The sequence below is a fragment of the Phoenix dactylifera genome, unplaced genomic scaffold (genome assembly GCF_009389715.1).
Source record: "Phoenix dactylifera cultivar Barhee BC4 unplaced genomic scaffold, palm_55x_up_171113_PBpolish2nd_filt_p 000823F, whole genome shotgun sequence".
Taxonomy (NCBI): Eukaryota; Viridiplantae; Streptophyta; class Magnoliopsida; order Arecales; family Arecaceae; genus Phoenix; species Phoenix dactylifera.
Window position 1 is genome coordinate 137,913 of NW_024068190.1, and position 14,306 is coordinate 152,218.

General features: G+C 38.7%; 1 protein-coding gene across 2 annotated transcripts in view; it reads right to left on the minus strand.

The window, feature by feature from the left end:
• LOC103715046 (transcription initiation factor TFIID subunit 2) overlaps positions 1 to 14,306 on the minus strand; it is a 42,721-nt gene that overhangs the window by 8,559 nt on the left and 19,856 nt on the right. For both annotated transcript variants that reach the window (XR_005509172.1, XM_039120549.1), the window contains exons 14-20: positions 14,212 to 14,299; positions 12,878 to 13,003; positions 12,743 to 12,799; positions 11,242 to 11,321; positions 11,099 to 11,141; positions 7,420 to 7,506; positions 1,029 to 1,118 (exon numbers count right to left, since the gene is read on the minus strand). Coding sequence is in view for 1 of the 2 variants with exons in the window: in XM_039120549.1 (XP_038976477.1) it covers positions 1,029 to 1,118; positions 7,420 to 7,506; positions 11,099 to 11,141; positions 11,242 to 11,321; positions 12,743 to 12,799; positions 12,878 to 13,003; positions 14,212 to 14,299 (571 nt within the window). In the remaining variant the exon portion in view is untranslated. The remainder of the gene's footprint in view (positions 1 to 1,028; positions 1,119 to 7,419; positions 7,507 to 11,098; positions 11,142 to 11,241; positions 11,322 to 12,742; positions 12,800 to 12,877; positions 13,004 to 14,211; positions 14,300 to 14,306) is intronic.

Consider the following 14,306-nt stretch of genomic DNA (forward strand, 5'->3'; position numbering starts at 1 on the left):
ATATAATACTACATACATAGTACGCCACTATACCAGATGAATAGATACATACATATACATATTCATATGTTTAACAGTATATTTAAATGCCAATGCTCCCAATATCAGGCATTTTGTGGCCAGATGCTCATGACCCAACTTTATTTCAAAGCCATCTATGCGACACTTCTTTTGAATAAACCTTGTGCAATGCATGTCGAAAATACCTGTAATGTGAAAGCATCCAAGTTTAGCCACATCAGGTCAGTAGGTCTTTCGCACAACAATTCTGAGCTAAGGCCCACATATGGCCATCAGCCCTTTCCCACCTCACCAATCCACTTATGTCTCTCCTTTCTTTATAGACTCAACTTTAATCAATACATCCCTTTGGTTAGACTTCTAAAGTTTTGGCCTAGAGAGAGAGAGACCGATAAGAAAGTAGGAATATGTTTATCATGTAAATAATAGAAAATTTCATAATTTCTCGGGCGATCACAGATATCCATGTTTCTCTTAACATGCATTGCAAATTGAGTTATTCCTCTCAGCATGAATTAATGATTTACAGACACATACAACACATATATAATATGTAAAGCTCACTGTAAATTTATAACTTTTTAATTCCTAAAATGTTTATGCATTCCATGTATTATAAATCATTAATTCACCATGCAAAACTTAAACACTAATTTATCATGTGTGCTGTAAATTTATATAACATGCATGTATGGTACACATACTATGCAAATTGAGTAGAAAGGTAACCAAAGGACAAGCTGATCCAATATTTCCTCATTAAAGCCTTCTGTGAATAAAAAACCATTTAATAAATACAGATAAACTAAGCAGAATTTAATAGTTGATAATATTTTTTATGTGGGACAAAATCGATCATGTAACTAAAGAACAGCATGGAAAACTCATAAATATAAGAAAATGACCAGATGTTTAATCTGCACACAACACATCAACCGTAGGAAACAAGCTAAAATATGAAAAAAACGGAAATGCTAGATGCAAATATTATGACTGTCTAGACAAACCTGCTGACCAAATTCAAGTTCACCTATGGACTGAACCAATGCAGCAAGCCAGTAGACATCTGAATAGGGGTTCCCGTTGTTATCGTTGTACTGAAAAGGAAGAAAAGGAAAGTATTTAACACGCATACACAGAGAGAGAAAAGGGGGGAGGACTAAACCTATGGCAAGCACTGACAGAATCAACAAGATCAATAAAACAAATTGTTTCAAATGAAAGAAAAAAAAGAGTTCTTTCAAAGGTCAGATAGAAGAACGACAAATCCTGAGTTCAATTATCATAAACTTGATAATATGCATGGATATAACTATAACAGGTATTATTGGCAATTAAAAATTACATAATGGTTGGAACATCCCAGATGACAATGGGGGGGGCTCCAACACATAGGAATCCTTCTCCATGTAAGATTCCACCACAAAGGATTCCCTTGTACGGACACTTCTTCCACAAAAGAGTCCTCCATAGCAGTTCTTCTGTTGTTTATCTTTAGCTTTTCAGTGTTTTTTCTTCAGGTTGCTTTGAGGTGTCCTACAGTCTTGAGGAGTAAGTTTTAGTATGAATGAATGCTTCTTTTCAACATTGAGTGTAGCACCACTCCATTTGGCATCATCTCCTAATTCAAAACCTAATTTGATAGCCATAATTTGCTTAATAGACAGTTGGTAAATAAATGTGCCCACAATCTTGCTTCTGCAGCTGGATTAAGAGTATCTCCACATATTTCTTGGTGTAAAACACATAAAAGGGACTTCAACCATGATAGTAATTGCCTTATAAAATAAAACAATTTGATATCTTAATCGTGGAAAGGTATTGTATAAAGTGTAACAATGGGATATGATTGATAATCTAATCATTCCAGTAATGCATTGTGTACCAGATAGAAAAATTCAGTAAATGAAAGCCGCATTGTGTGCCAGATAGAAAAGTTCATTAAACGAAAGCTGCATTGCATGCCAGATAGAAAAGTTCATTAAATGAAAGTTCAGTGGGAACTTCAAATTTAAGAAACATAACCATATAAACAAACCTAAAACAGAACTTACAACTGCAAATGCTGCAAAAGGCCATTGAGCTTTAAAAATTATTGAATGGTAATATAATTGAAACAGGAGATACTTTTAGTAGATAACTGTTTTGGTGTAAAAGGGATCTTATTCCAAAGAACCACCCTCCCAAAGGGCACAGATGTTAGTTAAAAAAAATGCTTTATTCAGAAGGAAAATTACTAGCGCCAATCTGGACTGAACGGACAAGGGATGCCAAGTTTCAACAAACAGTAGTAGTAGCAGAAGTAGTAGTAGTAATTGAAACAGCCATTTTAAATTTCAAATGAGTTGACCAGCTTGATTGCTCACTGAGCAGCTAATGCGGTTGGGTTGCATCAGAACCTATGATTTCCCAAGCACCTGCTCAACTTGTTGAACCAGGCAGTTCAACCATTTGAACCATCTTGTCCACCCAATTCTGCACACATTAATCGGTTAAAAAAGGGAAAAGAAAAAATAAAGGGGGTCAGATTCCCGCTTGAGATCTCTCCTCTCTATCTTAGGAGAAGCGCTGAGGATGAGGGCTGCCATTGCTAGATCTGCAAAGAGCGCTGGCAACATTTGAAAGAAAAAGTGGCCTTGTTAGCTAGACCCTCTTCCCCTTCTTCCTTTTTTCACCTCTTCTTTTTCAGTTGATTCGGTAGGGAAAAGATGATCCATGAAGGAGCCTTCTCCTTCTCTTCTTCCTCTCTATTCTTAATTCACTTCTACTCATCTTGAAGAAATAAAGGGGCATTTGGGACCTAGAAATCAGGAATTACAGGGACGGGAAAGGGATTTAAAAGAAGAAAGCAAAGTGAGCTCACTCACACCAGTAACCTGTGACTTGGCCACAAAGATGGTTCATGTCAGGTCACATTTTGTATTACTTCATGTCAGAAGGCTTTCAGCATTGTATATGTCAGTTTTGCTTAATGTGATTAGTTTCAGCAGAAACTGAAGAAACTCAAGCAGTTTATATATCAGTTTCAACAAAAACCAATCTGTTTCAACTGAAACACTTCGATTTCGACCAAAATTCCGAACCTTGACCAATGGAAATGAATACCATATTATAAGGTTCTTGTACATATTATTAGGAAATTAATTTTAAAAAGGAAACAAGATCAAACCAAAACTATCATTATCCCATCATTATGGGATTGCTGTCAATAATCGCAGCACGGTTCAAAATTTTCTAAGAAATTTAAATCACTACAAAAATTTAAGTCTAAACAGAAAAGCCATTCTTACTATGTCACAAGCAAAATGACACTTTGCAACATCAACTTCCATCAAGATAAAAAAAAAGGTATTTCATCAAGAAAGTAACAAATAATGAAACAAAAAGTGCGCTGAAGGAGCATGTCTTAGTTGATTGTTGCTTTATTGAGAAACTAGTAAGGGCCCATTGATGAAGATGAATGTAAGGGATCACAACCAATGATTTAAAAATCAAGGTATAGGCCCATACCGAGCACCGGCTGGTACAGGACTGGTTCAAATGAGTGGGGAAAGAAAAAAGAAAAAAGATGTACTGAGCAGTATCGGATCAGTTGGCAATCCAGGTGGCACCCTGCACCAGTCGCCAGTACGGAGCTGGTACACTCAGCACTTCAAGCCTTGATTCTAACCATTGCTCCATCTAGTTAGTTCCAATATTAAAACAAAAGGCCAATGCATTTATCTTGGAGGATGTCTCTATATGTATAAACGTTTCCTAAAAATATTAAGGCAAGCATCTTTTGTGTCCTTGTGATGAGTGCTTATAACCAATTTACGAACCAGTTGATTAAGCTCAATAATAGGCGCCCCTTCAAGAAAGACAGCTCACTTTGGCAAGAAGATATGGCTCATTACATAAAGATTCTCCAAACCTATGAACAACAATAAGGAAATGAAAATTCCTTGAGAGAATAAAGGAATTTGATTGTTTCCCAAATAGGGCACTAGAAACATCAGGTCCAATAGGACAACAGGGTCAGAATTCAGACAATCAAAATGAAAATCCTCCCATTGCAGCTCTTCGATCATCCAAGGAGTTGCTTGAGGAGATAACTTCTAAAGATATGGAATAAAGCAACAATTAAGACTTTCCATTAAAAAATCTTGCTTTGGGAAACCACAACAACATATGACACAGGACAATTTAGGGAATGGCCTGCTTATGTGTTGGTGGACCTAATAATTAGGAAGTTAAAGGTTCTGCTCCCCTTATGCATGCTTCCCATCACAGAAAACAGGGATTTAGTGGATTGAAGGAAAAACAAAAGCTTTCTAGGTCTTTCCCAGGTTTGGGAATAGTGTTGGTGTTAGGAAGAGCTTTCTTAGGATTTTAGGATTAAAGTGGAAGAGCTGGCATTGATCTATAATATAGTTTCAGGATATGGTTCAGATTTCAGCAAACTAAAAGAGATGACTAGATGAAGAAAGAGAAGAGAAGGGGAAAAAGAAAGAAGGGAGAGAGAGGAAAAGAAGGCACTAAAAAGAAGTGGAGAGAAAAGAGTAGAGGAGAGACGTTTTCTCAACAATACAAACTCAATAAATACATAATTCAAGGCTGTCCTTTGACACTCAAATAATCATGCACATATCTAAGCCCCTGCTTTTGTCAACATATTTAGTGGAGCTGACATCCTCAACTGGAACTGATTAGAAAGAAGCTCCACCCATATGCATTAAAAGATATGCCTTGTATGACAGGATTGAACTTTGAGGTCTTACCACTGAAATGAAGCCAGTCTACCTAATTTTGTTATCTCCATTGTCCAATACTGTGATTTCCAAACAGTGCCAATTTCAAAAATTCCAGAGCATCTATATTGTTAAATTAGACATTATGTTATTACCAAATAATCACCATAAAGTTGGTCACCGATTTTAAACATGATACCTTAGACAACAACTAATTAAACAAAATGAGCATATAAGAACAGAGGGATGTTCGAAGTACAAGCTGTTGAAAACAAGGGGAACGCAAAATTTGCTTGTGATCAATGACTCATCTTATAGTAAGACAAAATAACAGCTCGCATAAACGATGTGATAATGCTCAAAATAACTTATATGGAGACCAAAAAACTTGGTTTATAACTCAAAGTTAAAAGGTTGTTGGGCATGATCATGAGACCAACAAATCTCTAATCATAGCATCAAAGCATTCAGGTCAAGCAAGTTAGATTTATATAAATCAGAGTGCTTGATCAGGCATTAGAAACTTTGATTGTCTGTTGACAACTTGACACCAAAGGACGAATCAAGCATTGTTCATTTTGCCTAAACTACTAGTCTTGTGAGAGCTTTTCCCTGGTAACAAATATATGGCTACATGTAGTTTAATTGGAGATATTTCATTATTAGTAAGTCATGTCAACAGCTGTTAGCTCAGCTGATTGGCACTCCTTTCACGAGGGGTTGCACTAGGGGCAGGTCCGGGGAACTCGCGGCACAATACTATCTTATCGTTAAAAAAAAAAAGAAATAAAAATAATATAGTGAATCATTCACATGTAATACTTAGAGATTATAGTAATATTAAATTTATGTTTTGGCCTATTGCCCCTCTAGTGAATTATCGCATTGTTGAATATTACCAATATTGTCTCCTCAAGTTTTGAGTTCCGTAAGAATAATAAATAAATAGCAAAAAAATAGAATCCAATTATCTCGGCATTCTTCCTATGGATAATAGGGCTGGAAGTGGGCTCGGGCCGGCCCGAAGCCCATCGGGTCGGGCCGCCCGCGGGCCGGGCTATGGGCTAGGCCCAATGCATTTCGGGTCGGGCTCGGGCTGAATAATTAAGCCCATTTCTATTTCGGGCCGGGCTCGGGTATCTCATTGGCCCGGCCCGGGCCCGACCCAAGCCCGAGCCCACTTCCAGCCCAAGGAGTAGCAAGCCAGAATGAGATCGAAGAGAAGGGGGATGAAGGGGTCATTGGCGACGAGGGCGATGTCGATCCAGGAGACGTACTGCTTCATGGTGTTGAGGGCGGCAGCGGCGAGGTCGGGGTCGGAGGAGCGGTAGAGGGAGACGACGTCGAACCAGTGGCGGGCGATCTGGGGGACACACTGGAGGCGCATGGAGTCCTTGATGCGGGAGGTGGCAGCGGCCTCGTCGGGGGAGCGGGGGTGGTCCTGGCTGAGGAGGTCGTCATCGAGGGCCGCGAGGAGGCGGGCGAACATGTCGACAGCGAGAGGGTCGGCGGATGGGAGGCAGGGGATGAGGGTGGGAAGGGGCAGTCGGAGGCGAGGGAGAGGAGGGAGGAGCGAAGAAGGAGGAGGTCGGCGGGGGAACATGTCGACAGCGAGAGGGTCGGGGGATGGGATGCAGGGGAGGAGTTGGAGGAAGGGGGAGGGCCAGAGGGTGGGGTACTCGAAGCGGATGAGGGCGGTGATGACCTGAGCGAGCTTGTTGCGGAGGAAGGAAGAGGATGAGGGTGGGAAGGGGCAGTCGGAGGTGAGGGAGAGGAGGGAGGAGCGGAGGAGGAGGTCGGTGGGGGAAAGGCAAGAGTACCGGCCTCGCACACGATGGACCTCCGCGAAGACCTGGGTCTCTCCACCGCCGTCAAGGTATTCGCCCCTTGAAATCCACACAACCAGAGCTCAAATGAGTTAGCTTTGTTTAATCTTTGAAAAGATTAAGTGGATAAAAAAAAGATTGGCGGTGGTTTGGGAATACCCACCTCTGGGGAATGCGACGAGGGAGAGATTCAAAGCGAAGGAAAGAGATTTGACGGCCAGGGAGCGGAACGGAAAGAGATTTGGCGGTGGTTTAGTCCAATCGGGCTGGCCCAATTGGGCTCGGGCCGGGCTCGGGCCGAGTTTCTGTAAAACTGTTCGGGCCTAGGCCCGGCCCGAAGCCCGGAAAATAATTTCGGGCTGGGCTTGGGTAGAGGTGTGGCCCGGCCCGGCCCGGCCCACTTCCAGCCCTAATGGATAATAAGGCAAAGGACCAATAGTGGAACTTGGGACTAGGTTGAGATCATGGAAATTGGAATACTTTGTTGCTTTATACTAAAAAAAATATTAAGAAGCCATAAAAGATGGAATCATTGGATCAAGAGACTTTTCTGTTGTCATCAAAATATTTTCATGAAGGCAATGGGCGATATGATGGCATATCAACAGGACAAAGCTGTTAGTGGCACAGTATAGCGCTTATCATATGAGAGTTTCAGCAAGAAATGACGAACAAAAGAGATTATAACAAAAAAGAGAAAAAAATTGAATGAAGTGCATAATTACATGCTAAAATGGCAAATTGTTATCATGATTAATCTTACAATATTTTCAAATGCCAAAAGAAGATTCATAAAATATAGGAAAAGAAAATATCTATCATCAGTAAGTTCTCTCAATTACCTTCAGCAACTGTAAAACAAATTCAATTGCTTCTCTTGGGCTTTTCTTGTCCGCTGCTCTAACCAAAGATACTGCATGCGGGATGGCCTAACAGGATAATGAAGAATAAGCTAACACAAGCTCTGTCACATTGCTAACACAATTTGTAAGAACTTAATGCATCATCAAATAATTCTATGGATTATTTAGTGCACCAAGCAAATAAGTACAGCAAAAATTTGCAAGAAAATAGTCCATCATTTCATTAACCATCTTCAAACATAATTATGACATTGAAGGCTACAAATTAAAGGTCAAATGTAGAATGATTTGAAATTTCAGCTAAAACTAAAACACATCAACTTTTGGAATGATTCCAGTTCAAACACATCAGAAATTAACCATACTTTTGTAAACATCAACTTGTCTGAGTAGCATTAGCTGAAGTAAGTTTTGGTTCCTCATCCCTTTGTTCTATTTTCTACTTTCTTTTCACTGAAATTACTTCAAAACTAAAAATAGCACTTTCAAATTAGAAATTTAATGTTAATATACAAGAAAATAATAGTTACCATACATATTTGAAACATTCGAGCATGTTTTGTGCTGAAGGCTTTTTATTGCTGCTTTGAATATTTGAAACTTTTATTTCTAGCAGAAAATGTTTTTCGATACAAAATAACAATCTTTATAATAGAGGGTACTGTAACAAATGATGTGGATTTTGTAATAAACTTGTCTTAATTTCTTGTATTAATTTTACTAAACATTTTTTAATAAATAGGAATTTTCAAATTTTAAAAATTAGAAACCTAATGCTTATCAGAGGCTTTATATTGTTCTTAGTTACTCTCATTGCAATTCATACTTCCCTATTCATTCTTACACAACATTTTAATTGTATCAACATCTAATACTAAGGCATCGCTGTTTGTGCTAGATTATCCGCAATCAACATATTATACTCTAATGTGGTAGTTATGTTACTGAATTGAATTATTTTTCAAAAAAAATTTCACATTTACATATCAAAATTAAGACCACAATCAGCAGAACTATAGCAGAAACAACAGAAATAGTAAAACTTCGGGCCACAAACCGAACCTAAGTTTTAAGAACATGATTTAAAAGATTTACATTGCTAAAATCAACTGTAAATGTTCAAGTGAGAATTAAAATATTAGTAGAACGCAATGAGTCATTCTAACATGTATCATCATGAGTACATCAAGCACATAGATATGCATCTAAAACCCGACAATGCATTTTACATTATATGAGAAATTACAAGAAAATTTTGCTTGTTTAATTATAAAAAAAAATTAGCCAATGTGCACCCAAAAGAAAATATGTCCATTTCGGTAGTTCCATCCATGCCTATGGAGTATCAGTTTCAAGTTCTATCCCCAAAAATGAAGTTAATATTACATTATTACACAATATTTTAGACCATTTTGTGTAACCTAGGTCCTTTATTTAAATAGTTTCAACAATTACAAGATTGAAGTTAATATTACATATGAATAAAATTAAGTATACTACTATTTCCTACTGTAGACAAATGTGTGTAATTTGCCTTACTGCAGTTGAAATATCAAAATAAAACTCATTGAATTCGAGCATTATTTTAATATTTAAGCGGCTAAAAAAGCAAAAGCATGCAGTCTTTGATATTACATTTATTTTATTTAAGAGAATGTTATTGTTCTGCAATGCTTGTATCTAGTTTCATATTGGTCTTTATAAAGTACTTCAATAGGGTTTTTTTGGGATGCCTCAGCCAAGGAAAGCTAAACCGAGCCGAACCGGCCGGTTCGGCCCGAACCGAGCGACCGGGTTGGCTCAACCTTAGAAAATGGTTCCGGCCCCGACCGGGTCGGCTAGGCCTTAGAAAATGGCCCCGGCCCCTACGGGGCCGAAACCGGCCAGAACAAGAAGGAACCAGACGGTTCTATCCGGTTCAACTTGGTTTGAACTGGTACTGAACCGTACCGGACACCAACCGATATGGGTATCGATATCGGTTTGGTGAACCTTGGCCAGCTTGTCAAGGGTTAAAATTACTATCTTTCTCTGCCTTTGACTCACGAAGAAAGGACAATCATTAGAAATGATACCATATAGCCCAATATTTATAAATGAACAAGCGACGACACTATAGCTGTAGACACCAAAATAAACTCAATAAAGGATCGTATGGCTAGTTTCAGCTGAAATAGGCCAAGACCACAAATACTGGACTGAAATTGGTTGGTTTTCACTGAATCGACATGATGCTCCTGAAACTGATCAAAACCCAAAACAGGGGACCAGTTTCGGTTTGGTCTTGACCAAAAATGATCCATTCAACCGAAAGAAATTGTTTTAGCTGAAACATAAAACCTTGGATCTGACACTTCTTGGTTCTAACACTTAAACAAGCACACCCTAATAGCACTTTGATCAAAATCCAATGCTAGACCATCTACAAAATCTTAAATGCTCAAAACATGATTTGGCTCGTCCTGAAACCCATGCATGCACTTAAAGATGGACCTAGAGTCCACATATAGGAAAAGTCACCTATTTGGCACAAGGAAGGTTGAAGAGGGTGTGAATTAGGCCAATTGGACCTTTGATGCCACTAGAGCGAAAGATTGTTTAGGGCCCATTAATAGGCTTGTTTGTGAGAAAAAATTATGAGGAAAAGTTTTTGCAGGGAACACTGCCTCTCCTCATAATCAGGAGACAACAGGGCCAGCAACTTCTAGTAGGAGTGCCCACTAGCCCCACCCTCGTAATTATCATGAGAAAGGGAGACAACCACTGACGTAGGTGCCTTACCACCTTCTAATTAGTTTACAGAAGGAACAGCCACATAAGAGTGTGCCCCTGTACTTGCAAATAGATAGGGTAGGGCATCCCCTTAACCATATCATCTCATCTTTCTCACGGTCCATCTTACTCTCCTCACTCTCAATATATTCTCCCTTTCCCCTCTCTTTCTCTAAGTTTTACATGAGAAAAAAAGATAGGGTTTAAAGAAACCCAAGAAGGCTTCTTGTTGAGAATAAAGATTCTAAGCATATTGGATTTTGGTTTTTGGAAAGTCATTGTGTGATGCTGCATCAGCTCGGTTAGCATTTGACCATGATGAGTTACTGCCAAGGTGAAGGCCCCATTTCGAGCCCTCACATACAAATATGACCAAAGGAAAAAAATTGTTTAACTGTGACACACTTACATGATGAAAACATGGAGGGGCCATTCCTCGGCGCAATGGTAAAAGAATTTGGCTGACAAGCCCAATGGCACAGGTTCAAATCTTAGGACAGCCACTTTGTAACAAAAAATGCCATAGATTAAGTCCATCCCCAGTCCGTAGGAACCCACATTGCCAGGACCATAAATGGGTAATGGCCTTCATATGACGATAATATGGAATTAATATGTCATCCTATCATGGGATATGATGCAGTTATCATGCCACAGCATCAGTGTTATAGATCAAACAAAAGATTGCTGAGGGCCAGTAAGAAAGCACAACAAATTCCATAGGAACACAAAATTTTTTTTCGCAAGCTATCAATCCTCAATAGCATTTTATGGATGCGATTCCGGATGTCAAATCAAAAGGTGTTAATGAGAAACCACAGCCATGTACCACAATCAACATACTACTTTTTATGTTATACTAACAATTCCTACCTCAATGCATTACCTCAAGAACAAAGTACTCTGGAACATCATGGAAGTCGTTTGGCCTGTAAATGTAAATGCGATATGTAAACGTTACATGTATCTATCCCATCATGATGCTACCAAACACTTCAAACATGAAATAAGAAACATAAGGAGCCTTACCTAGGTAATCCAATATCTGCATCAAATCTTCGACTTTTATAAAATTTAATCAAATAGAGTAAGCCAGCCAGATCTGTTTCCTGGAGAAATGGAGCACTGAAAAACTTAAAATGAAGGCAATGTTAAAAGTGTTTGTGTGGAGCAATTAATAAATGTCAGACTCTTACGGATAACTGAAAGTAATTAATCAGCTAGGGGTAATTTTGTTACTTCCCATAATATTCTTTTAAATCCTAATCAATATTGCATACGCAATCAGCATTTGCTGAACCGACGCAAACTAGGCAGTCTAGCCCGTACCCAGCCGACAAGAAATTGGGGTGGTTCAGCTGTTCAGGCTAGTGCGGCTTATAAAAACCCCCCACTGGCTGAAGGCTTCGACTGCTCTGTCTCTCTCCCCTCTCTCTCTCCTCCATCTTCGATGCCAACCAACATCATCGCCCTCGAACAATGCCGAAGACAACGTCATCGCCCTTGAACGATATCGAAGACAACGTCGTCACCCTTGAACGATGCCGAAGATGACGTCACCACCCTCGATCAACACCATAGCGACCCTTGCCGACATCTCCAAACTTGATCGACGATTAGGGTTAGGGTTTTCAGCTACCACCGCCGATGAGGTAAGCCCCTCTCTCCATCCCTCCCCCTCTCTCTCTCTTCTCCTCCCTCTCCTCCATCTCCTCCCTCTCTCTCTTCCTCCTCCCTCTCCCCCCACTCCATAAGCCCCTCCCCCACCCTTTCTCTCTTCCTCCCTCTCCCTTCCCCTAGTTCGATACACCTTGCATTGGTACAGTACATACCGGTACCATAGCAAACTGGTCATCGGCCACTATGACCCACGGTAATGGTCTAGCAAACCTTGTATGAAATTGTATGGTAACTTAAATTCTTCCCAAATACATTATGGTAAAGTTTGACGAAGAGAATTTTACCAAGAAAAACAGATGAACTATACTTCATCTATGTATACAATTTTACATAGAATTTAAAGTAATGCAAAAAAAAGAATTTTAATAACCACTTGGGACAACCACACTAGACACAACTCTATAATCATAGACCCCTTGATCACTCTAGCAACTCTGATTGTCCTATGCATAGTAACAATAAGAAAAAAAAAAATATGCTCTTTTTAACATTAACATGTCTTACATACTAACACCTCTGCTCAAAGACCAGAGGAGCTAGATTCGATTACTAGGTGGTGCATCCCCATGTACTTGGACCTGCATAATTATAATGCGAGTAGGTCTCCCTCCCTTCCTCTCCAAAAAAAACCTTATAATATTTGTTTCTAATCAACTAAATAGTACATTTAATTCACATGCTTTTGCATGACACAATCACTTCAACCTACCATGTGATGTGAAAGCCCAGGTCAAGCATATAAATAAGTTTTCTTAGACAAGTCAAGAAACCAAAATTCAAAAGAAACACAAGTTAAACATAGGCCTAGCATGTGATAAGTAAGATCATTCTAAAATATATGAAGCGCTACCTCAGAAGCCGTATACGCCAACGCATATGCTGCTTCAATTCTGACTCTCCAAAATGCCTGGCATAAATAGTATTAACCATGTAAAAGGCAACACAAGTAAATTAATGATTATTAATTTGAATGTTGGGTAAAAACCTTTGAATCATTGAGGAAGCTATTAAGAGCATTAACAACAGAGAAAGAAAGTTGGGGTAGTTTCTGCAACATTGAAATTGCTTGTGACTGAGCAACCACATCCTTGTCTTTCTCTAATTGATTGATCTGGCAAAAGCAACTTAAAATTTAGAACCTATATAAGACATTGGAAGAAGAGTGACAAATTGATATCTTTCATTTTGATCAGAACCAAGGTTTTCAGTACCGGTTTCAATACCTGTACTAATACCCAATTGGTACAATATGGGCACAGTTCAATTCTTGGTACCAACACTCAGCACGAGGGGCCTACCAAGTATTGGCTCCCTACTAGTACAAGTTGGTACACCTAGTACGAACCAGTGTGGTCCGGTACTAAAAAGTGAAAACCATGATCAAAACATGATAGGTCTAACAAAATAAGCAAATAAGTGATAATAATATCTAGTGAAAAAAGAAAGGACGAAAAAAGCAAGGCTAGTTCAAAAGCAAACACAAAGCATCGCTACAAAGTTATTTCCAACATAAAGTCTTATTCTCGTTTATAGCTTGAAAACATACATTTGACAAACTGCTAAATTTAGAAGCTTTTTGGTCAGAAACTGAGAAATACACGAAGCACAAGCTACTAGAAATATACAGAGAGTCTGCCAAAAAACTAATGTGAAAAAAAAAAATATCTAACGAGTCAAACTGTCAAAGACACTACGCAGACAATCCATGACCAAGTAAAAGGCCAGCTGACATAAAATCGTTCGACAAGCTACTAGGAAAAAAGATAAAATTCATTTTTTGAATAACAACAATTAATTGCCGCAAAACAAAATTTATTTTCCAGGAGATGACATGTAAAAGCTGTATAGTTCAACAAATCTTCTAACATGGCAATATTCTCCAGGAGACTACAATAGATAATATTGCAGCATGACATAGTAGCATGGTTTAGTCGTGTAATGGAGTTAATACTATAGTAAATTCTTGCATTGTGATTTTAATGTCATACCAGCTCTTTCAAGAATACCTTCACTAATTAAATGAATTCTGCACTAGAAATGTACTCTAGCTATCAAGAGGATATCAGAAGTTCTGAACAAAATACTGAATGAATCACTTCACTTTTTACTATTGTTTAGGATATCCTACTTATATTACTAAACAAATGTCAAAACATCTCCAAATAGAATGGCTAGCATATTTAATAATATTCTACTGTTTGAGATGCTGCACAAAAAATACAACAGCGTGATAGCACTCTTAGTTGGTAGAGAGAATAAAATCAAAGGGAGAAAAATAAAATCTTGAATTATCCTGGCTAGAAAAGCTTTTGTTCTTACCCACATCTGAACAGGTTGGTGAAAATGAATTTCGGCAAGGTACTCCATTTCAGGATCCACTCTAATCCACAACAAAGGTGAATCCATGCTGCAAA